General features: G+C 37.2%; 1 protein-coding gene across 1 annotated transcript in view; it reads left to right on the forward strand.

Annotated features, from left to right (window-relative positions):
* The window catches only part of TENM1 (teneurin transmembrane protein 1), a 659,425-nt gene that overhangs the window by 352,844 nt on the left and 282,701 nt on the right, over positions 1 to 23,880 (forward strand). The window contains 4 exon segments of the mRNA XM_027767184.1: positions 633 to 843; positions 7,094 to 7,195; positions 8,891 to 9,085; positions 12,078 to 12,278. Coding sequence (XP_027622985.1) covers positions 633 to 843; positions 7,094 to 7,195; positions 8,891 to 9,085; positions 12,078 to 12,278 — 709 coding nt within the window.

Genomic DNA, 23,880 nt, shown 5'->3' on the forward strand with positions numbered 1-23,880 from the left:
GATAGGATTCTATTCAAAAATGCACCTTCGGGGCCAAAATAGGCAGGGGATTTAGAATGTCATTCAAATGTGACTTCAAAATAAATAAATAAATACACATTCAAGGAAACGTATTATGTGCTTATCCAGTTGATTAGAAAAAAGTGGGGTGTCCTTTTGAATGTCTAAATATGTTACCACAAAGGTAGTAAATTATAATGAATGTTCTTAAATTTTCGACTGCTCATTTATTTTGTTTTAAAAACTGTAGAACTGTTTTTAATTTGTGGAGAAGGTCACAGTAACATTTCTGAGCAGGATGTGTGTTTTCAAGTATCTTCTATCAGATACTTCAGTAAAATGTCAAGATTCTCTTGCATAATACTAAACAAAAATTTTCTTATTTCTTCGTTTATTTGCTCTTAAACAATTACATTGAATACTCCAAAACCGAAAGGTGTGTAGCATTTATATATTGAGGGTTTTTTTTTTTCAGAACTAATAATATGCTTCTTCGTTTAGGTATACTTAAGAATTAATACCCTCATCTTCCATTTTGCCTATGTCTAAAGCAAAGGGGTATGAAATAAGGCTATTGAAGTTAGTCTAGATATCAGAGCAGTGGCTCACATTTGTGTTTATATTTGTTCCAGTTTGATTTTGTTAAACTCATGGATGGCAAACAGCTGGTCAAGCAGGACTCCAAGGGCTCCGATGACACCCAGCACTCCCCTCGGAACCTGATCTTAACCTCACTTCAGGAGACAGGTTTTATAGAATATATGGACCAAGGGCCTTGGTATCTGGCATTTTACAATGATGGGAAAAAGATGGAGCAAGTATTTGTGTTAACTACAGCAATCGGTAAGCTGTCTCAGCTGGTATTTTGAATTGACAGTATAGCTCTAGAAAGACACAATCAGTGGTGAAAGTGATACTAGCTATTTAAGCTTATTGCTCATTATGCCTTGAAGTCATTATTCAGAATAGTCAATATAAGAAAAGTTTATGTTGTTGTTGTCATTGATGTTGTTTAAATGGTGATTAAGATTTTTTAAATGCTTCATTATTTGCTACTATTCTAGGACAATTGCCATGCACCTTTTCATATGCTCTCAACAGGAATAAATTACCTGAGGAATATTATTACCAAGGCATATAAACTTCAGTGAAGTAGGGAATAAGCAAGAAGTCCTTTTAATTCAAGCTCCACTGTAAAGTAAAAAGCAAATAAATAACCTTTTAAAATTTAAAAAAAACAGCATTCATACAGTTCTTTAAAACAGCTTATTCTAGAACCATTAAGGTTTCAAAATACAACACAAGAGTTTTTAGAGAAGAGGATTAAGGATAATAACTTGGGTCATTCAAAGTCCTTTCTTCTAAGATTTTTCTAGTTTGGAAATCATCATAATGGCTCTTTTAGTGTGCTCAGGGCATTTTAAAACATGTTCTTTTTAATACAGTGCCTACATACACTCTTATTCGCTTCTACCCTAGTTAGGTGAAGATGTCTCACTCTTTTGTCATTTTTTGGTAAATTTGTTAGGTTAATATGCAGTCTGTGCTCCCCCATTGCAGCAGAGAATCGAAGGACAGGGAAAAAAACTGAGCACAAGACAAGGTGTATTGAGTGAGAAAGAGATTCCACAGGTGGAATAGGCCAGGGCTAAAGGAGGCAAGCAAGACTCAGGTTTATAGAAAGATGAAGATGTGTTGAATAGACAGAACAGGCCAGTGCCAAGGGAGATAAGCCGGCATGGTCTCCTTCCCAAGGCCCCCATTTATCTTTTCCCTAGACCCTTTGTCTTGTCAAAATGTATGTATGCTCTAGGGTCTCCTCCAGCTTGCTACTTTTTGTCTTGTTTTCCCATTTCATTTTGAGTCGGGTGAATATTACAAAGTAAGTGGTTCTATAGGCCCTTCTTAACCTTTTGTGTTCCTTGGATTTAACCAACACCTAACTAATGCACTACCCATGACCCTTTGTATGAATAAAATTGAGCCGTTTAGCAATTTTAGAGCCCAGAAAGTAAACAACTCATAGACACAGTATTGTATGGTGTGAATTTTCCTAAAACACTTGTCTTTTAAAAGAAGGGAAAATATTTTACAGCTGTCAGTTTTCTATACAACTCTCACCACTTTATCCTTTAGTTAACCTGTTCAGCCATATGTTTAGGAAGATGTGTTGACTGTTAATAGATATACCATCTGCTCTTTATAACAATTATGTTCTATTTTTACTTGATGCTGAAGACCTTGAGTCAGTAGAAAATGTTATTCCAGCCACAAGATTATCAAAAACTTTCTTCTAAAGTAATCAGAAAAGCAATAAAATTACACTGATGATTGTATTTATTTATTTGTTTATTGCCAGAGGGCATGTGTGCTTGACAGGGAGACAAGAGAGAGAGAGAGAGAGAGAGAGAAAGGGAGGGAGAAAGTACCCCTCAATGGGGCGTGGCCATGTCACTAACTTGTCTCTCATTTCACCAACCTGTTCAGATTTGGGGTATGCACACAAATAAGCCTGTCATGTTTTACAAGGTATGGGGACCAGGATTCAAACTGCACATATGATCATGTTCAGTTCAGTTCCCTGAATCAGCAAACCACAAGACCAGTTTTGCTCTGATGATTTTTTCCTTTAGAGAAAACTCCATAGATACTATATCTTTAAAAAGGAAAGAATTTGGTTGTTCAATTTGTAAAATATAAAATATTTTTTAAATCCTATCACTGTTTTGCCTCTCAGAGACACAGTGGGAAGAGTCCACAGATCATGGACTTTTCGTGATATTTTTCTATCAAGACTTAATTTTTGGTAATGAGAATGACAATAAATTATGAGAAGTTGAGTTTCTCTGTAGACATTAAATTTTCTTTTTTCTAGTAATCCTTACCCCTAAGACCAAGTAGAAAACACTAACCAATGGGACCAGCAGATGGCATAATGGTTACATCACTGGACTCCCACACAGTCACCTGCTGTTCGAGTCCCAGACCCAGTGGTTTAAAACTCGTACCCGGCACGTGTGCCCCAAATCACAAGAGGACAATTGAGGAGAAGAGATTTCAGTGTGGCCATCCCCCTTGAGTGCGATTTCCTGCTCCCTGTGTCTCTCTGTCTCTTCGGGGAGTGCACATGCCTTATAGCAAAAATCTCTACGGAAAAGAAAAAAAAAAAAAAAACACTAACCAAGCTATTAACCTTTCCAAAATCAGTAGACTCAGAAACATGCGTAGAGTTTTTCTGTATCCCTTATTTACTTTCTCCTCCCAAAAACTAACCTTTGAGATTCAATTCTTTGTTTGTTCATTTAAGATCTTTTGCTATAGGGTGAGTGCGCTCACTGGAGAGAGAGAGACAGAGAGAGAGAAGTGAGAAATCAACCCCTCCTTAGGGGAGATGACCCCACCACAGTCTGGAGTGATTTTTCAAGCCATCAGGTCCAGACCTTGAATGGCAGTAGGCCATGTGGGACTCCAGTGCTTTAACCACCATACCTGCTGGTCCCTAGATCCAATTCTTATCATCCAGTTATCAAGCTTTCATTTCTATCTGCAACAACATATCTTCTTTTTGCTTATACAAGTCAGTTTCTTAACTTTTCTGTTGTATTTTTAAGATTAGAAGTAACAGAATCATTTCACCTATTTCACATAAAGAAAATTCAAGTAAATTTCAAAAAATCAAAAGGTATATAAGTCCTTTACTTTAAATTCTCTCCATTAATTTTTTTATGTTTTTATAGTTTATCTTAATCAGAGTAAAAAGAGACTAATAAATTTGATTGAACAAAGTAAGAATTTATATGAATTTGTTCTAAATGCTATTCATTCATCTAGTTCATGATTATGTTAGAATTAGTTGATTGATCTTAATTGTATTTGGTCTGCTACTAACAAGGATCAGGACAGAATTTGTAACTAGCATTTACTGAATGGCTAATATAGGCCAGACGTTGACCTATATTAACGTATAATATCTTCCACTAGTAAAAACAGAGTTGTCAGTATTTTGTACTCTCAGGCAACCTACTCTGTAACATAATAATATATATACCATTTATGGAGTGCCACTTTGCCAAAAACTCTGTATAGATGCTTTCCATTCAGTTATTGTGTTTGATTCTCATCACAGCCCTGATAGCTCAGGTTTAGTGCTACTTATATTATGAATAGGGAAATGGAGGCTTGGAAACAGTAAAGTCATTGAACGAGGTCTCATAGATAGCAAGTTGCAAAATTGAGATCTGAGGCCTGTTCTATCTGATTCCAAAGCCCAAGCCGTTTACACTGAGCTAATTCCATAGGATTATTCATTACTTTTAGCTTCGCCCATGAGAAAAACTACCAGAAGCAAAACATAGCATCAGTGCGGATACAAATACCAAGGTGCTTTAGATTCTAGCATAAGAACGCGGTTTTAAATGTAAGACATCAAAATTTTTCTCAACTCTAAAATACTTGAGTCTAGGGAGTGATTCTTAAGATTTAAAAGATAGGGACCAGCAGATGGCGTAATGGCTATGTCGCTGGACTCCCATATGGTCGACCGCAGTTCGAGTCCTGGACCCAGTGGCTTAAACTCACCCCAGGCGCATGTGCGTGCATGCCCAAGATTCCGAGAGGAGAATGGAGGAGAAGGGGTTGTGACATGGCCATCCCCCCTGGTGGGTGATTTCTAGCTTTCTTTCTCTCTGTCTCCCTCTGTCTTTCTGGTGAGCGCACATGCCCTATAGCAAAAACTTCTCAAAAAAAAAAAAAAAAGATTTAAAAGATAGAAGGCAAGGCTTACTAGAGGCCAACAAAAATAGGAAAACACATTCTTCTTCATTGCTAGCTGCAGCCACCTTCTTCCTGGAGTCCCTAGGCTATCCGAATGTCTATTGATCTCCCAGTGGAGGTGACAGCTTCCAAAACCTCTTTTTCATGTTTTCTTCTCATTTGCATTTCTGGGGTTAAGTTGGTGCATTAGCGAGGACCCAGAGACAGTTCTTAGATAAATCAATAAGGTGGTGGTATTTTTATTTATTTTGATAAACACTATATTAAACATGTTTTCCAGGATAGCTACATTCCCACAAGGCTGTTCCATAAAGTTGTCAATAGGATCTGGTGTGAAATTAAATTCAACTATATTTACTATTGAAAGCTTCCTCTGTGGCCTCCTATTAACCATCTAGAGCAGGGGAAATCCAAATGTAGATTTAAGAACTAACATTACTGCTTGGTACAAGAAAGCAGAGAAGTAGAAAATAGAAAAATAATTGTTTCACCTCTGGGAGGGGGCGGAAGATTATGCCTTTTTCTAATTACCTTTTAAATAAATTAAGAGTTTTCAGAAAACAGCTAATGTTTTAATGAGTTAAAAATGTTTGGATCTTTGCCACACGTTATGTTCCAGCCAGCCCAGTTAAAGTTCAGAAAATGCCACATGTCACTTGCTTCTCCAATTCAGTTTTCTAACACTGTGATTAGAGAAAAGATCATCATAAACATGTAAAAGGCAATCTGATGTATTCACACGGTGAGAAAAATAATCTCTGATGGATAATAGGGTGGTTGTCTATATAGCCAGCCACTGTATTATTTCTCAGCTTTCTAAGAACCTACCTAAGGCTAAATACCACTTTATTCCTCTTTCTTTTATTTTTTCCAAGTCAGTACTCCAAAATTCAGATCACAAGTTCTCTTAACTATGGAAGTTTACTATTTAAAGCATTGGTTCTCAATGCTTTGATGTGATGAGCACTTGCAGAGTCACCTGAAATTATTTTTAGAATGCAGATTAACAGGCTAGTGCCCCTGAAAAATAAAATAGATCTGATCTGAAGTCCAGGCACCCTGCATTGTAAGGGCCCTGGATGATCCTATCATTATAAGTGGTCTATATAGGCCACTACTGTTGAAATGTTTTTTCTTTGCCCTTATTATAAATTCTTACTGTCATTGTTCAGGGAAAGATACCACAACCACTTCCTAAGAATCTCTCCTTCTAATCAGAAATGGCTTTTCCAAGTGAAACTTGGTGAAGCAAATCATTTGGATTGAAAAAAGAAAAAAATGATACATAAGAGAAGTGTAGGTTTAATAGGCCAGTGCTTAAAACTCTGAGTCTGAGACTGCCAACTATAGAAAATTTGTAGAAAGGAAAAATGAGAAGAAGATTTTAAAAAAAAAGAAATACACACTCACACACTAAAAACTGAAAAAATAAAGCATAGGTACTATAATAGTTCATAAGCTTCAAATTTGATCATTATTATATTCAAATACAATTTTGTACAACTAACAAATGATCATGTCATTGTCAGAGACTGACGTTTGTATATCTTTATAATTTTCCAGAGAAGTTATCAAAGAGCTCTTGCACTGCACATCTTTATGGCTTCAGACCTACCTATGGGCACCTTCAAACTTTCTCAATTCCCCTGAAACCTATTCTTCTCTAAGAATGAATTGAAAGGAAATTAGTGGCAGAGAACTGATAAGCATTTACAGTCAAGAAAGCATTTCTCAACAAAATACTTAGATTCTAATTCTTTTAGTGGTGGTGAATTTAATATGAACACTTACTTTAAAAGCCTTCCATTGTCACTTATTAATGAAAATGAAATACTGATTATCATATTTAAGCTGTCATGATAGTAGATTAAGTATTCGAGATTGCTAGAGAAGAAACTTTATTTGCTACCACCTAAATTTGAAAAATAAACAGTAGACTTAGTCTTCTGGATTGCATTTTTAGGCATTTTGGTGTTGAGAAATATCCTATAATCCTAGTACATTTTTAGCTTTATCATGAATGTCTCTTAAGAATATTATTCACCTGGACCATTTATAGACTTTAGAAATGAGGATGGTTTTTAGTTCCATTCTTGAATAGCCAATTCAGCAATTCCAGGGTCCTTTTAATAATTTTGCACTGCATGCGACACCTTACAGAGAAGCCTTTGGCATATGATTTTGAGCAGTAAGTGTTCCATAGACAGCAGACAGCAAGATTGTTATACACTCAGTATTCTTGCAACTTAAAGAATTAAAGACTCTACAACCTGGAGGTTTCTTCACTTTTCCCCCTTTTTTTTGTTTTCTTTATTGATAGAAATAATGGATGACTGTTCAACCAATTGCAATGGAAATGGAGAATGTATTTCTGGCCATTGTCATTGTTTCCCAGGATTCCTTGGACCTGACTGTGCTAGAGGTAATGGTGCTCTGTGATTCTGACTGGCTTAGGGAAAAAGATGTCTATGGAAATCTCAGAATTAGTAGTGATAATAATCCTAGCAGTGAGAGTAGCAGCAGCAACTACAGTGCTACTCCTTATTACTGCTACCAAAAAGTAAGCATTTACTTCCAGGCACAGTTCTCAACTCTTTGTGTTACCTCTTTTAATGTCTACTACCTGCAAAAACTCTATGAGGCAAGCCTACTATTACCTTGGTTTAATGAGCAAAGAAATAATCTCATAAAGGTTAAGCAATTCAGCCAGGGTTACCTAACAGCTGGGATTTGTACCTAGATTGACCCAATCACCACATGATGCTTATATTTCCTTCATAAACTAATTCATAATGGACTGATTTAATGGACAATGGAGTGTCAGTTTGGTAGTGCAACAGTCATGTGCTACTCAAGCAATGGTGGTTCCATATGCAAGATTGCTGATTCATTCCCTCAGTCAACCTGTACATACTGGCCCACACACCCATGATCCTAACTGGCTGGGAAGACTAAGAGAGGGGGATTATAGTGTGAGGACATGTTGAGGTTGTCTGTCTGTCTATCTCTTTTATTTTCCTCTCTCTCTCTGTCATGAAAGAAACTTTTTTGATATGAACAGTTATTAACTGGTTATACACACAAGTGTAACAGAAAAGGGTGGACAATCACTAAGTGGGTAAGTAGATCAGAAAGTAAAGACTGGACAGTCAGAAGTTAAATTTAGCGAACTTTACTGTTTCCTAATCTTGCCCATAGTTCCATTTTTGAAAGCTTTAAGTAAATCAATTTGTTTTCCCATAGGCTTATAGTTATTATTTAGAAATGCTTTCTGCTCGTTTTCAACGTATTCTCAAAGTTCTCACCCTGATAATACTTTCATCTCAAGTTTCTCAAAAACTCAGTTTCTTTAGATTAAATTTCATTCAACAGAGATGTATTGGGTTGTCAGAAGCATCATGATACATTTGGGCATAGAAAAACATAGAAAAATACATCATGACGTTTATGACAATCCAATATAAAGCACTATCTGGGTTGCCAGTACCGAAACCCGTTTTGAGGAGGTAAGACAAGGGGGTGGAGATCATTGTTGATATTCAAAAATGAATAAGATAGAAGATGCGGGCCCTACCTTCCAAGCTCCCATAGTTTTAATAAGGAGACAAACAGTGACAAGACAAAGTAAGTGTTCTAAAAAAGGTCTACACATCTGTCTAGTATAAATCTCTTAAATTACACAACTTTTTAAAGATAACATTTTATTATATGAATAACTTGTCATTTATTAGTTTTAAAATTTTCAGTTTTTACTTCCTAAAAGTAACATGTACCCACCAGCTTAAAGATGAAAAATCTTGAGAGAGTAAACCCCTAAGAGTGAAAAGTCTTAGCTTGTAACAGTAACAATTATAATAGTTGCAGAGTACGATAAGATCAAAAGAAAATACTTGAAATAATTTTTTCATTCAGGATATTTTTAGAATTTGCCTTTACCCCAGTCCCATAAGAGGAAAATTCTGTTTGTAATCATGAACATGTGCCTATTTAATAAAGGATAAGACAGAAATAGTATAATTTTCTCCCTGAAATATTATACAAGAATCAATAGAGAATTGCTCTTTGGAGATTTTGAAAGCATTATGAGAACATTACAAGTTCATTTGCCAACCTTCAGATTCATGCCCTGTGTTGTGTGGCGGGAATGGAGAATATGAGAAAGGACACTGTGTCTGCCGGAATGGCTGGAAGGGGCCAGAGTGTGACGTTCCTGAAGAGCAATGCATTGACCCAACGTGCTTTGGCCACGGCACCTGCATCATGGGAGTCTGCATCTGTGTGCCAGGATACAAAGGAGAAATATGCGAGGAAGGTCAGAGCCCCATTTTAATCTATTACTTCAGGCTTTTCGCTCACTGAATTGCCCAAGGTGCCATTCTGTTTCTAGTAGGGATGCCAGCAGTCTTTGCAAACAATCAATGCTCAGCATGTCCTTAGTACAAGGATCAGAAGGCTGGGGTCAGGGGAGCTTATGTCTCCTCTGACAGTCTTTAATATTATACATGAGGCGGTATCTGTGACACTCACAAAGCAGCAATGAAAAATGGTCTTTCCCCCCACATTTCTAACACAGTTTTATAACATGAGCATTTCCATAATGATGACTTTAGGTGTTAATTCATATGCTTTTTACAGACTGCATTATGCTGCATCTTACTTTAAAGCACATAATAAAAATAATAATATATGCACATTTAAAGCCATTTTGCAAATGTTTTCTTGGGGAGTGATTTGTAATTACCATTATTATTATTGCTTTATATTATTTATTTTTACATACCTCATGCTGAAATGTGACCTCCCTGCCTAAGGCAGCAGGCTTATCAATAATGAGTTTCAGAGCAGTACCTTTATATTAAATTCACCCCAAAGGAGTTTTTACCAAAACAAATTTTTTGAAATGGCAATAATTTTATCATTTAAAGAGACACGTTAGAAAATAAGTTTACTAGTAATCAGACCTTTTTCATGCCACATTCCTCAAACAAGACTGATTTCAGAAATAATATTAAATGATTACCATGGGAGATAGTCTCATCACAACCGTTGTTCAGGGAAGAGGCTGCTGAAAATTCACTATAATTGCTGTTTAAAGATGGCTCATTAAGACTATTACACAGCATTCTAAAGAGTTTAATCTCATTCCACTCCATGAACAAGCAAGACTTTAGCTTTCCACCTCCCATTAGTTAAGTAGAATTTTGGTGTGACTATTATATTTGTGCTAATGAATGGCATTGGGCCTAAACAAAGCATAAGAGCTCCTGAGTTACTTTTGGAAATTTTTGTGGTGATCCAACTGCAATCATTTTATTTAAGCTGTAAATTCAGGTTTTGTACAAACACGTGCATGCACATACACACAATGCTAACATCTACAACTCGCCATGACAAGCATGTAACCTAATTAATTTAGAGTCTTCTAATTTACATTTGTAAGCAGTTAAAAAAAAATGCCTTCAAGAAAATTTGGAAAAGAACAAAGACAGCAAGGAAGAATGCTTCCCATATTTAGTGGGGTAAACATTTCTAATACAATAGAAAAAAAAATGTTGAAGTCAGATACCACAGACCAGGAACCCATAAGCTGAAATGGGCCTATGGATGGGTTCTGTTCGGCTCACATAGTATTTTATTGATGTTGTTTAATGTGATTTAATTGCCAAAATTTTAAAATATAGAAGTATTGTATTAAAAAAAAAACTCTACTTCTGGTGTTTCTCAAATACTTGAAAATTGAGTGACTTAGGGCTCACGTGGTTCTAGAGTGTCAGTCAGCTGGAGCCATGTAGCAGCAATTCCTTTTAAACAGGAACTTGCTCATAGTTCGCTCCCCCACACTCTGTTTTTTCATATTCAGCCCATTCCATTTACGCATGTTACCTGCTTGGCTCTTTGCTTATATGACTTTGTGCCACTTATTTAAGTATGACTTACATTCTTTACATGTGGCTTCCGTGAACACACTGACACAAGCCTCAGTAAACTAAACTGCATGAGATAAATATTATTTCTTTATTAAAATTGTTGTGCTTCAATATAGCAAAATGGCTTCATTCTAAAAAATAGTGTATACTTTGGACTTTCCTGCTCCTTACAAACGTGAATCAAGTTACATGTACAGTTGTCCCTGATGAATACAGGGGCATTGGTTCCAGGAAGCCCCCACAGGTGTTACAGTCCATAAGTGCTCAAGTCCTTTACCTTCTGATATTTATTTGGTGATTAGCTCAGGTATTAAAGTATTGTGCTGGTGACTTTGAGATCCTGGACTAACTTTGATGACAGTAACACCAATTATAATAATGCTTAGTTAGACTTGGCTATAAGCCACTCCCAAAACTAGACCAGTCTTGAAAAAGCAGGCAGGTTCTATTTGAATTACGTTTCTATTACTGGAAAAGTGATTCAAAGCATGCATCCTCTTTATGGCAAGTTATTTTAGTCATATCTTATTTATATGGAAAAACTAGAAATTTGGAATCAACCTTCCCATTTCCTATGGAGTGGCTACTCACTTGAAAACATAGAACAATGTTTTCCCAAGGTGAGCAGAGGAATCTACCTCTAAAATAGTTTATATATTTATTAGAAAGTATACCAGAAAATTTCCAGACTCACAGAATCAGACATAAATGGAATGGAATCTGTGATATTCTAAGGCATCGAAAACTGTCACAGTGTCCTGGTAGGAAAAGCCATGAAGAAAAGAATTTTTAAATTAGGTTTAACATGTTGCATTTTTCGTACTTCTAAGGAATAAACGAGAGATTATAATAAATTGATGTAAATTTTATTATTTCATGCAACAGCAGTCACCTCACTCAATACCTTGAATAATCCGAACTTTAAAAATTTATATAAACTCCTCTAGACACATCAAGTAAAAAGTCCTTTCTGGGAATTACAATTTCAATTTCAGAAAGCATAAGTAATAACTTCCAAAAAACTCCTGGGCTTTTTTCCAAAGCCAAGGAATTCCTGTTGAAGGCCTGCTGGTCACCCACCCATTTGTGTGGGGATACTGCACACTGTTCACAATTTCACATAGTGCATGTGTAGTTCCCCTTTCCTTTGAAACTTAGATTACAACTTTTGTGATACCCTACCATAATTGTAAGTGTTAATAATCATCTAGTTTGAACACAGTGTTTGCACAGATCATTTTCTTGCCTAATTAAAGCAACATCAGTGATAATAATACTAAGAAATCATTGTATCTCAGTCTCATTTTTGTAAACTGTGCTGGTCATACCTGTTCCCTTTTAACCTTCCACCCCATTCCTTTTTCTTGGGGCCTTCAGAGGACTGCTTAGACCCAATGTGTTCCAGTCATGGCATCTGTGTAAAAGGAGAATGTCATTGCTCTACTGGCTGGGGAGGAGTCAACTGTGAAACTCCACTTCCTATATGTCAAGAGCAGTGCTCAGGACATGGAACTTTCCTTCTAGACACTGGAGTATGCAACTGTGACCCCAAGTGGACAGGATCTGACTGCTCAACAGGTACATTGGAGTTACTTACTTTTCCTCCTTCTTCTACTCACAAGTTCTAACCATTCTTCACTTAAGGTAGTGCTTCTTGAAATGTGATCTGTTTGCTTCATGGGTCATAACAGGCTTCCAGGTCCTTCCTAGGTTAGTATTTTATTGCATTTTCATTTACAACATGCTGTTACCTGTTTTCATGTTTCATCTTATTTTTCATTATTGTAAGTCTGTAATTGAACTTTGGCCCTCATTCTGTATGTTTTGTAGTTATTTCATCCATCCCCAAATCTCTTATTATTGGTTCTATGCAGATTATTTCAAATCTCTGTCTCTCCCAGACACAAATAACCCAGCATTTCCATCCATCTGCTGACTATTTTTACTGGATATCCCATCACCAAAAAATGCAATATAGCCCAGGAACTCTATTTTGCATATTACCATATTGTCACTCAACTAGTATTCCAAGATTGTTTTCTTCCCTTATGCCTCACCCTAATATCTTCCATATTTTCCCATTGTCTGTAGTGAAGCTTCAATTATGCTAGCATTTTATCAATAGCTCATCACTATTATTCCAAATCTCTATCCCCAACCTATCTTCTAGTTCTTCCTGCATAAATGCCTCCTTATGCTAAGTAATCCTATGCTTTCTTTGGGACCAGCAGATGGCATAATGGTTACATCTCTGGACGCCCGTGTGGTCAACTGCGGTTCAAGTCCCAGACCCGGCAACTTAAAAATCATGCTAGGGAGACCAGCAGTTGTCATAATGGCTCTGTCGCTGGACTCCCATGTAGTCAACCGTGGTTCGAGTTCCAGACCCATTGGCTTAAACTCACAATGGGTGCATGTGTGTGCATGTCCAAGATCCCAAGAGGAGAATGGAGGCAAAGGGATTGTGGAGTGGCCATCCCCCCGGGAGGTGATTTCTCACTTTCTGTCTCTCTGTGTCTTTCTGGTGAGTGCACGCACCCTATAGCAAAAACCTCTCTGAAAAAAAAAATCATGTCAGGTGCACATGCATGTGTGCCCAAAATCCCAAGAGGAGAATGGAAGAGAAGGGATTACAGTGTAGTCATGCCCCCTGGGGGGTGATTTCTCACTTTCTGTCTCCCTCTCTCTCTGTCTCTTCAGCAAGCATACACACCCTATAGCAAATATCTATCTCTAAAAAATAAAAATCCTATGCTCTCTTTACCCCCAGTGTATGCTATGAGAGGTCTTCCAAAAGTTCTTGGAAAATATATAATATAAAAATGTTATGCATGGATTTCAAAAATTTTTTGCAGCAAAATAAACTCACTTTAAATTCATTTTTCCATGAATGTTCTGAAGTCCCCTCATTTTTTCACACGTTTCTCCCTTACTTTTCCTCAGCATGAAATGCTAATCCCTTTCTAACTAGAAAAAGTCAACTCATCCACTAAAACCAACTACAGTTTTAGCCATTCCATAAAACATTTCATGATCACATCGACAGGATTTCACAGAAATACTATCATACAGTTTGCTAGAGAGCAGAGAAAGTATTGTGTTATAGGTATTAAGTCATTGGGAAAGTCATGACATATTTTTCTGTGCAAAAATGCATCATGACTTTCCCATTGACCCAATATTTGTGTACATGGCTTGTTTTACTACCTGAATTGTAAGCACTGAAAATAATGAGCTTTTCTTTATACTTTGTTTTTCATCATCAGGCTGTGTGCTCATTACATGAGTAGAATTAATAAATGGTAATTCATATAAAGTCTCTGTATATGAAATTTGTTGAGAATATGTAAAATGACATGTGGTGAGCAGAGGACGTATCAGTGCACTGTGGGACTTTCACTCCACTGAATTAGCTCCTGAGCTAGAAAGTCTGTGACCCTACAGTTTAAGAAAAGAGAAGGATCATTATGTTAAGAAAATAATTCTTAGGGCAGCAAAATAATTCTTAGGGCAGCTGGTGGCATAGTGGTCAAGGCAACTTGATCACATGGCCACCTATGTGGTTCAAGTCCTTATGCAGTAGCTTAGAAAACTCACTGGGTACATGTGTATTTGTGCTCAAAATCCTGAAAGGAGAAATGGAGAAGGGATTATGGCATGACCATCCTCCATGAGGAACAAAGAATGCTTTCTTACTTTCCTTCTCTCTCTTTCTGCATGTTTCCTCTAGAAATTAGGGGGGAAAAAAGAATAAAGAAAGATTATGGGAGAAAGGATTGCATTGTACAATTTCAGAAAATGATCAAAATGCTAAAAGCAATTTAATAGTAACTTAAATGCAAGTCTTAAAGTCATTGATTTATATATATATATAATATATATATATATCATTGATCTATATATATACATATATATATAACAAATATACATGTGCCTGTTATGTATTGGGTCATTGGAAAAGTCATGACACATTTTTGCATAGAAAAATATGTCATGACTTTCCCATCAGCCCAATGCTTGGCATGGATGTTAGTGGTAAACAAGATAGATGTGGTCCTTATACAAATGGAGTTTAGAGTCTTCTAAGGGAGATACACTGATCAAGTTAGAAAGAGTAACAAAAGAAGGGTTACTGGGTATGACAAGACTCTAGTAGTTACCTGACCTGATAGTTTATTTACTATGCTACTGACCAGCTTTCATCCTTCCATGTCCAGATACCGTATCATGGGCTAGAGATTCAAGGATAAAATAATAATATTAACATCATTATTATAGGAAACACTTACATAATAATTATGTATTAGTCACTATTCCAAGTCTTGCACATACATTAATTCACTTTACCGTCATTAACAACCCTATGAGATAAGTACATTAATTATGTCCACATCATAGATTTGGAAACTGAGACGACACAGAGAAGTGAAATAACTTGTCTAAAGTAATGCATAAAACAATTGTCAAAGTCAGAATTCTGGCTTTATAATCCATGCATTTAAACACTGTACTGTACTCCTCTAGGAGCTCATCACCTAATCCTCTGGGTATAAAAACGTATCACTGTTGGAACATGTTCATGACTATGTGCCACAGAGTACAAAGGAGGGAACAATAGATTATTTCTGTGAGAAGAAGTCTTATCATCAAGGCTTTGTAAAAGTCTTTTTTTAAAAAGAATTATTTCACTTTTTACTTATTTAGTAAGGCTTTGTAAAAATCTTAACATTTGAATTAACACTGGGAAGATAATTGCATGTTTTATGAGTGGACAAGAGAGGGAAGAACATTCTAGGCAGAGGAAATAGCTTCAACAAAGGAATGGAGATGTGAATCTAAATGGTTCATTTGGGGACTTTAAAGCCATTGGGTCTAGCTACATCCTAGGAGTGCAGAAAGAGATAAAACTGGTGAGATGAACAGGGGCCAATGCATAGGTAGTTTTGTTTCCATCATGCTAAGAAATTAGCATTTCCTCTTGACACAGTAAGTAAGTAGTGAGTGGTTTGAAATAAACCAAATTTGAGATAGACCACTTTAACAGCAACTTAGAAGATCGAGGAGATGGCTAATACAGGGAACTAAGAAACAAGTATAATGTGTTTCTTGGAGTAGTCCAGGAGCACAATGGTAGAGAATGCCTGAACTGAGACTGTAGTGAGAATGGTGAGGTGGAGACAGGCCAGAGAGAAGTTGAATGATAGATGAGAGGAAAGAGTCAGGGATAACTACTTTGGGTGACTTGGTAAAAGGAAGCACCACCAGCTGAGGGAGAGAAATCATAGGTGGAAAATCAGGATCAGGGCAGAGGAGCCAGATAAGGAGAGCTCAGTGGCAGACATGCTGTGTTGGAGGTGTCCACAAAAGACCCAGGTGCACATGTCCAGTGATGGTTTGATACTCAAAAATGGAACTTACAGAGGAAATTTGAGATGCAGACACATATTTGCACATAGTTCAGACCACAAAAATATATATTATTGTCCTTGGCACATGTAGGAAATGAGAATGAAGAAAGAACCCTAAAGATCACCAGCATTTAATGTCTTTACCATGATAGGGTCCTTAACATTGAATCAAAACTTTGCCTCTTTTTATATGACATAATAAATACAGATTGGTTAAATAGTGATTCTATATTGTATAATCGCTAACTCAAAGCACTGACATCTCTTATGCATCATTCCTAATGCCTCAGATTTGGAGGGAAACAAAGGAGAAAACAGGGATTATTTCTGTGAGAAGAAGTCTTATCATCAAGGCTTTGTAAAAGTCTTTTTTAAAAGGATTATTTAACTTTTTATTTATTTATTTATTAAGGCTTCGTTAACACTTGAATTAACACTAGGAAGATAACTACACATTTTATGGGTGGACAAGAGAGGGAGAACATTCCAGGCAGAGGAAGTATCTTAAACAAAGAAATGGAGATGTGAACCTAAGTGGCTCATATTTCCAAGTCTGGTAATGTACCAATCACCAGTTGCAAAAATCAAATATTTCTATTTCCAATGAATTAACATTAAATGTAATATACTGAAAGTTTTTTTTCCCCTCTCTACCCCTACTCCCTAATGTGCAAGGACATGTACCAGTCCTGTCAGCAAAGAAGAAAAAATCACAGAAAGGAAGGAAAAGGCTAATGATGAACCTATCTCTGTACTCCCCCGTTCTTCTTTCCCAGATGAAGTACCCTAAACCTCACCCATTCATCTCGCACCCCATACACCTTTACCCACCAAAACAAAGGAAATGAAAGAAAAAGGAGAGCCCCAGATAATATTAGATCTGAAAGAGAATGTATAGATACCTGGTTCAATATTCCTCAGTGATGTGGTCTCTAGTCCATCTGCCTCAGTATCCCTTAGAATTCTAATCCACTGAGGCACAGACAGGTTAAGCAGTTCACCCAAGGTATAAGACTACTGTACAAGTCTAACCTTTTCACTTAATTATTCATTTGCCAAACACTTAGAGAGCTACTATTGCATCTTCATCAGTGTGTGAGGTGATGTTAATATGAAACATCTATAATGAGGGAGAGAAATGTGAACAAAGACATACAGTAGCTTGCACTAAGTTCTTAGAGAGAGAGAGAGAGAGATACAACCTGCAAGGAGTATTTAGTATTACCTGAAGGTCTAGGAAGGGATTGTGATAGACTACACAGATCTTGAAAGTCTTTGTATGCCAAGCCCAGGAGTTTGGAGTTGATCCTGAGAACAATGGGAAAGCCATTGAAGGGTTTAAGGAGGGCAGTGTCATGACTATGTTTGCATTTTACAAAAGTCACTCAGAAAGGAGTTTGAAAAATAATGTGAAGTGATGATGAAAACTTAATCTGAGGGAATTTAAATGCAATTGGAAAGGGAAAGACAGACATGAGAGATGTTAGGAAAGAGGACCAGGTAAATTTTTATTCACTGTGATTTCTACATTGAGAGGCTGGATGACTGGTAACACCACTAAACGAGATATGAAATAGGCACCTATTTAAACAAATTCTCATTGGGCACCTACTGTGTGTTATGTGCTGTGCTCTTGATATACATCAGCAAAGAAAATGAAGATCACAGTGCTCTTTGGGTTCACAGTCTGGCAGGAAGAGACAGATAGTAAACAGTTAATAAGAAATGTGTGAGTTTTTGAGGGATGCCTCCATGACACAGCAGTAGTGTGCTGCTCAGGAGAGGCCTGATCCCACAGGGTGACTGTGATCTGAATCCCTAGTGTGGTCAGCTCAAAACACATCAGGCACACACATAGGTGGCCCAAGATTTGATAGGCTAGAGACTGGAGGAAGGGCGTAAAAGCAAGACTGACCTGTGGAGGGTGCTTCTCTCGCTCCCCCTCTCTCACATACATACATGTGGGATCTATCATGAATAAAGAAAAAAATAATGACAACCACAAAAAGATGCAAGTTTTGAAGTAATGAGGAAACTGAGAACCAGAGAGGTTAAGTAACTGGTCCAAGCTCATAGAGATGGCTAACTGCAATCCTGTGAGTAGAAACCAGGTCTGTTGATTTCATGCTATGTCTAGCATTCTTTTTAGACCCCATACCTACCTCTACTAAAGGAAATGAAAGAGCTAGACAAGGAGACAGAACTCAGGTGAATAGATTAGCATACTGAAAAGATGAGAGACATTAAATATCAAGTGATAAATAACACATTTTTGTCCAGAGGACATGGACCAAAGCTACATTCATCTATTCTGTGCCCAATAGAATAAGATCATTGGAAATACCTATTGCTCACAGAAGCAAAAGGGTGGAGAGGTATGACCCCAAACTCTGTAGCCTCTCAGGCAAAAGGCTTCCTAATAAAATACCAAATTGAAAAACAGGAGAAGAAAATGCCTTCAAATCTCCAGTGTCATGGTAGGAATAGTCCTTCTGTGATTTTTAAGCTCCATAAAGGTTGTTCCCACAGAGCACATTTAACCATCGAGATGATCTCACTGTGCAGACTTTTAATTGAGTGTGCTCAGTACAGGAAGCAATTTAACATCTGATTCTTATAATGGATCATGTCATTTCAAAGGTGGATATGCTCTTTGCCATTGATCATTTTTTTTCCTCTAAGCACATGAAGCTTAGCTGTTAGCATGTTAACTGTGCCGCTCTGATACCACGGGGACTGCAGTGAATGGTTTACTGATTATTTTCAGTCTGTTTCTCTAGGTACATCGAGTATTGTTAGCAGCCTGAAATTGATACTTGATATAGGCTCCTTTAACCTGATGGTCTCATGGCACTTCACAAAGGTTAACTCATTAGTCTTTACAAATACCTCGAGAGGAATACAGTAAAAACCTGTTATAACATGGTTTAGATTTGGATATACCACAGGTCAAATCATGCTCCCTGAAAACATAACATCTTGCTGTGAAATCTCAGCAATACATTTAGCTTCTACGGGTACTGGTCCTAGCCTCTGCAATCAGCATTGTAAAACGTGTCTACTCTATTTCTTTTGTAAAATCTGACTTCTCCTGGCCACATAGTCTTTGATGAGGTATATGAAAGCAGAAGTCAGAACTTTATACCTTTCTCTTTCTGATGAAACTTTTCCTCTGAGCCACTTCCTTTATCCTTACTTGCAAATAACTGACAGCAGAACTCATAAGAGGCAAACATTTACATAGAGAGTACAACTCTTGCCGTTTTTTCTACCACAGTTCCCTTCTTTTAAAAATTATTTATTTATTCCATGAGTAAGAGAGAGAATACCCCCAGCAGGATCTTCACACTGTGATCCACCTCCATCTTCAGCCAGCCCTAGATCATGGGCCTGTTTGTATGTCCAGTATACACAGGGAGCCCTCCATACATGAACCTAGAACCTGCTCATGTGGGTCAGCCTCACAGGTTGTGCTTTACCACTACGCCACCATCGTCCAGCCCTATGAGCCCCACTTATGGTACTATGTCTTAGAAGTGGATTTATCAGCTGGAGTGATATGTAGGTTGGGCCCTGAGATATTTCTGGATATAGTATTTGCTCTACAACAAAAATTATTTATATATGAGGTACTATCATTGTGTACTCCACCCAAGGAAAGTTAGTTCCTGAAGATGTCAGAAGACTTTGTTATGAGGATATTTTTTATTAAGCCATCCATTGACATGTCCATCTTCTCCATCAAAGTGATGACAGTACGTGTGTGTATGTGTGTGTGTGTGCATGTATTCACAATACAATGACCTTGAGTAAATCATTTAAGCTCTTCAAGTGTCTTGGCTTCTCCATTTGTGAAATGGCAGAATGTTAGCCAGGTGACCCTTGAGACCCTTCCTAAAAACGAGATCTATGACTCTTGATCCTGTATATTGGACAATTGATACTGATTATGAATAGTTCATATAGTCCATAAAGTCCCTTAACTCCATATTATTTATGGTAAGAAAATATTAATTGTAAATAGTTTGGTTTTCATCATAAGGGCATTCACACTTCAATGTGTAGACCCTGGTTGCTTGAAGATTTACCTCTGTATTTAAGATACACATACATACACATAAACATGCATGTGTGTATATCTTCATTATAACAATGTCTCATTATGTTTTCAGTGTTCCCTAATGTTTGGTGATATGCATCTACTAATAAAACAGATAATTAGAGGAGGAAATTGTAAGAGGCACACATAATTACTTCTGCTAGGGAAACTTTCCTTGATTATACAAGTACCATATGCTTTAAAAACATTATTAGTTTTTCCTTTCACTAATAGTGCCAATAATCAAAAGATTTTCATCTAACTCTACATGTCAAGCATATGTAATACATCATTTTCCTGCAATTTCCTGAAATGGATTAGGCTTTTTTAAATGATCTGTGTGTACATCATATTTTTCCCCATACATTACAGTTACAGTGGGGTCATACATACCATTCAACAAAGAAGCTTTGTTCAGAATGTAATGCATATGCCACTGAAATAAATATGTAGCCAGTCATCATGCCACTGAAGAGAAAAGTCCAGTCACATAAAAGATAACTGGAATTTAGTATTTTCTATAGAAAAGAGATCATGTAAATACTTAGGACCCTATGACTACAGGTACTTTTCTCTATCCATGGCTGGATTTCTTTCTTTTTTTTTCTTTTTTTTTTGAGAGAGAGAGATTTTTGCCATAGGGCGTGTATGCTTACCAGAGAGACACAGAGAGAAAAAGTAAGAAATTACCCCACCCAGGTGGAATGGGCACAACACAATCCCTACTCCTCTTGGTATTCTGTGCATAATGCATACACCCAGCATGCATTTCTTCTATCCATGGCTGGCTTTCTTTCTTTTTTTTTCTTTTTTTTTTGAGAGAGAGAGATTTTTGCCATAGGGCGTGTATGCTTACCAGAGAGACACAGAGAGAAAAAGTAAGAAATTACCCCACCCAGGTGGAATGGGCACAACACAATCCCTACTCCTCTTGGTATTCTGTGCATAATGCATACACCCAGCATGCATTTCAAGCTGTTAGATGTGGGACTCAAACCACAGTCAGCTATGTGAGATTCCAATGCCTTAATCACTACGCCATCCATGGTCCCTATGCCTGGATTTTTTAAAGAACAGTAGCTCTGGGTCCAGCAGGTAGCATAGTGGCTAAGACGCTGGTCTCGCACATAACTGACCACAATTCCAGTCCCGGACCTGGCAGCTTGAAACTCATGCTGGTCACGTGTACATGCATGCCCAGAATCCCAGGAGGAGAAGAGAGAAGGGATAGTGGCCTAGCTATCCCTCCTTGGGAGTGATCTCTGACTTTCCCTCTCTGTATCTCTCTCTGACTCTTTCCAGCAAGTGCACACACCTTATAGCAAAAACCTTTAAAAAAAATAGCTGAATTCTCTGCAGTGTTGCTATTCATTAGCAACACTGTGTATATGTCATAACTCTTCAAATTCTCTGGACTTAAAAACTCAGATATAGACAACTAATCACTGAAACATGATAGGGGTTTTATAGTGCTTTTTAGAGTAAAAGAACAAAAGCCTTATGACTAATTCATAGGCTTATTTATCTTTAACTTGATTTCCAAAGTATGACAACCTGTGCTCAAATTTATTTTAAAATAACTCTTCTGAGGAAAAAAAAAGAGTTAAATTTAGGGGCAACTCTGATTTGACAGATTAAATAAAACAGACCCCTACTTGCAACATGGTAGCTGTTCGATCAACCCTACCTGAGATCAGAATAATAACTGAATTACTGAAGTAAGAAGTTCATTGGCCACACTAGAAAGACAACCTGAAGGAATCCAAAGAATTCCAAGTCAAATTCCAGTGTCAGTATGTGAGACTGAGTCCACAGAATTATCTTTGGGAGGTAGATATGAAATAGGAAAAAAATCCCATATTATAATGATTTCCTAGTAATGCATCCTACTCAGAGATAGTTTGTTACCCCCAAACCTGCTCTTTTATATTTTTTTCTTTCTTCCTTCTTTCCTTCTTTTTCTTTCTTTCTTCCTTTCATTTGTGGCTCAAGTGAAAATAGAAATTCAACCCCCAAATATTCTCAGATTTAAAAACTTATCTTCATACAAGAGTTCACTTAATGGCCGTAAGATTGTGTGTTGTGTGCGCTGTGAGATGATTTAAAGCTTATCGAACATCTACTGCTTTCAAAATATATCTTTTACATTTTGATCTCAGACAATAAAAACCACACCTGTTATGCCATCATTAGCAGGCTGCAAAGCAAAAATACAGCAAAACTTTTGACAATTTGACAAGTTTGAAGAGGTAAATTTGCAGCTGCCTCTCTAAATCTGAGATAATTCCACTGACTCTTCTAGGACATTAAAGCTTTCAAATTGTTTTTTAAACCAGAGACATATTTAAATAACATGCCAATTGTGAGGCAAGAAACTATAAGTAAGCCTGAGTGGGAGGATGTGTGATTATTTGTGTGGTTAAACCACAATATAATTAGGAATGTGTCTGGACAGACCAATAGGGACATCTAAGAAAATAGGCAAATTTTGTGTTTCACTACTAAATGCATTCCTCTTGTTTCTTCAAGCTCTTATTCCAAATTTCAGGTTCATATATTATTTGGCATTTTTATTAGCTCATGTTTAGCTATATGAATTGAAAATAGACCCATAAAAGGATGTGTGTAAAGGGTGTGTCTGTCCCTATACATGAGCTCCTATAGGGACAGGGGTCACCTGGTACCCACCTCCAAAGTTTGCCCTGCCAAATTTCAGTCCACTCACAAGGAAGAAGGAGGCGGAAAGGCAGTATGGTGGAGTTCGCTGAGAGACATTGAAGAAGCTAGGATTCAATTATGCAAAACTGGTGGCCAGGATAGGAGGGAGGATCAGAATAAACCGTCTCAATCCTTTACTCCAAAATCAGATGATTTTGGTGATATAGCACAGCACCCTATATAACCCCCCAAATAAGTTGAATGATATTATTCCCATAATACACATATCCTGCATTTATCTAATGACTTCAATTTTTTCTCCAAATACTTACATGCCTATTCTCTTTATTTCATTATTATGACCATAATATGGAATCATTATTCAAATTTGGATTGCATATTGAGCTTTGATGATACAAATACTTGCAGGATCGTTCAAGAGGTTTTATTTATATACACATTGCTACAAGTCACTGGAGAGAGTGGGGTAAGAAATAGAAAGGTCAGAGATTATAATTCAGTAAAAAATGAGGATAATAAATTTATTTACCTATTCATTTATTTTCGACTTAGAAACTTTGTAAGGCCAATTTCATAGAGACTGTGAATGGATACTTGAGCCTGCTATAAAGAACTTGACTTTGAGGGGCCAGCAGGTGGCATGGTGATTAAGGCGCTGGACTCCTACATGACCAATCATGGTTTGAGTTACAAACCTGGCAGCTTGAAAATCACACCAGGAGAGTGTGTGTGTGTGTGTGTGCACTTGAGATCCCAGGAGAATAGAGGAGAAGGGATTGTGACATGACCCTCCCCCTAGGGGGCTGATTTCTCACTTTCCCTTTCACTGTCTTTGTCTGTCTCTCTCTGGTGAGCGCACGTGCCCTATGGCAAAAACCTTGAAAAAAAAGAAAAAAGAACTTGAGTTGTACTCTGATTCTCAGATTTCCAGTAACCTAGCAAATAAAATAGGCTTCTGCTACTCTCATAACATCCATAAAGTGTTAAATAGGGT

This window comes from Tupaia chinensis, unplaced genomic scaffold (assembly GCF_000334495.1).
Source record: "Tupaia chinensis unplaced genomic scaffold, TupChi_1.0 Scaffold143996_1, whole genome shotgun sequence".
Classification (NCBI taxonomy): Eukaryota; Metazoa; Chordata; class Mammalia; order Scandentia; family Tupaiidae; genus Tupaia; species Tupaia belangeri.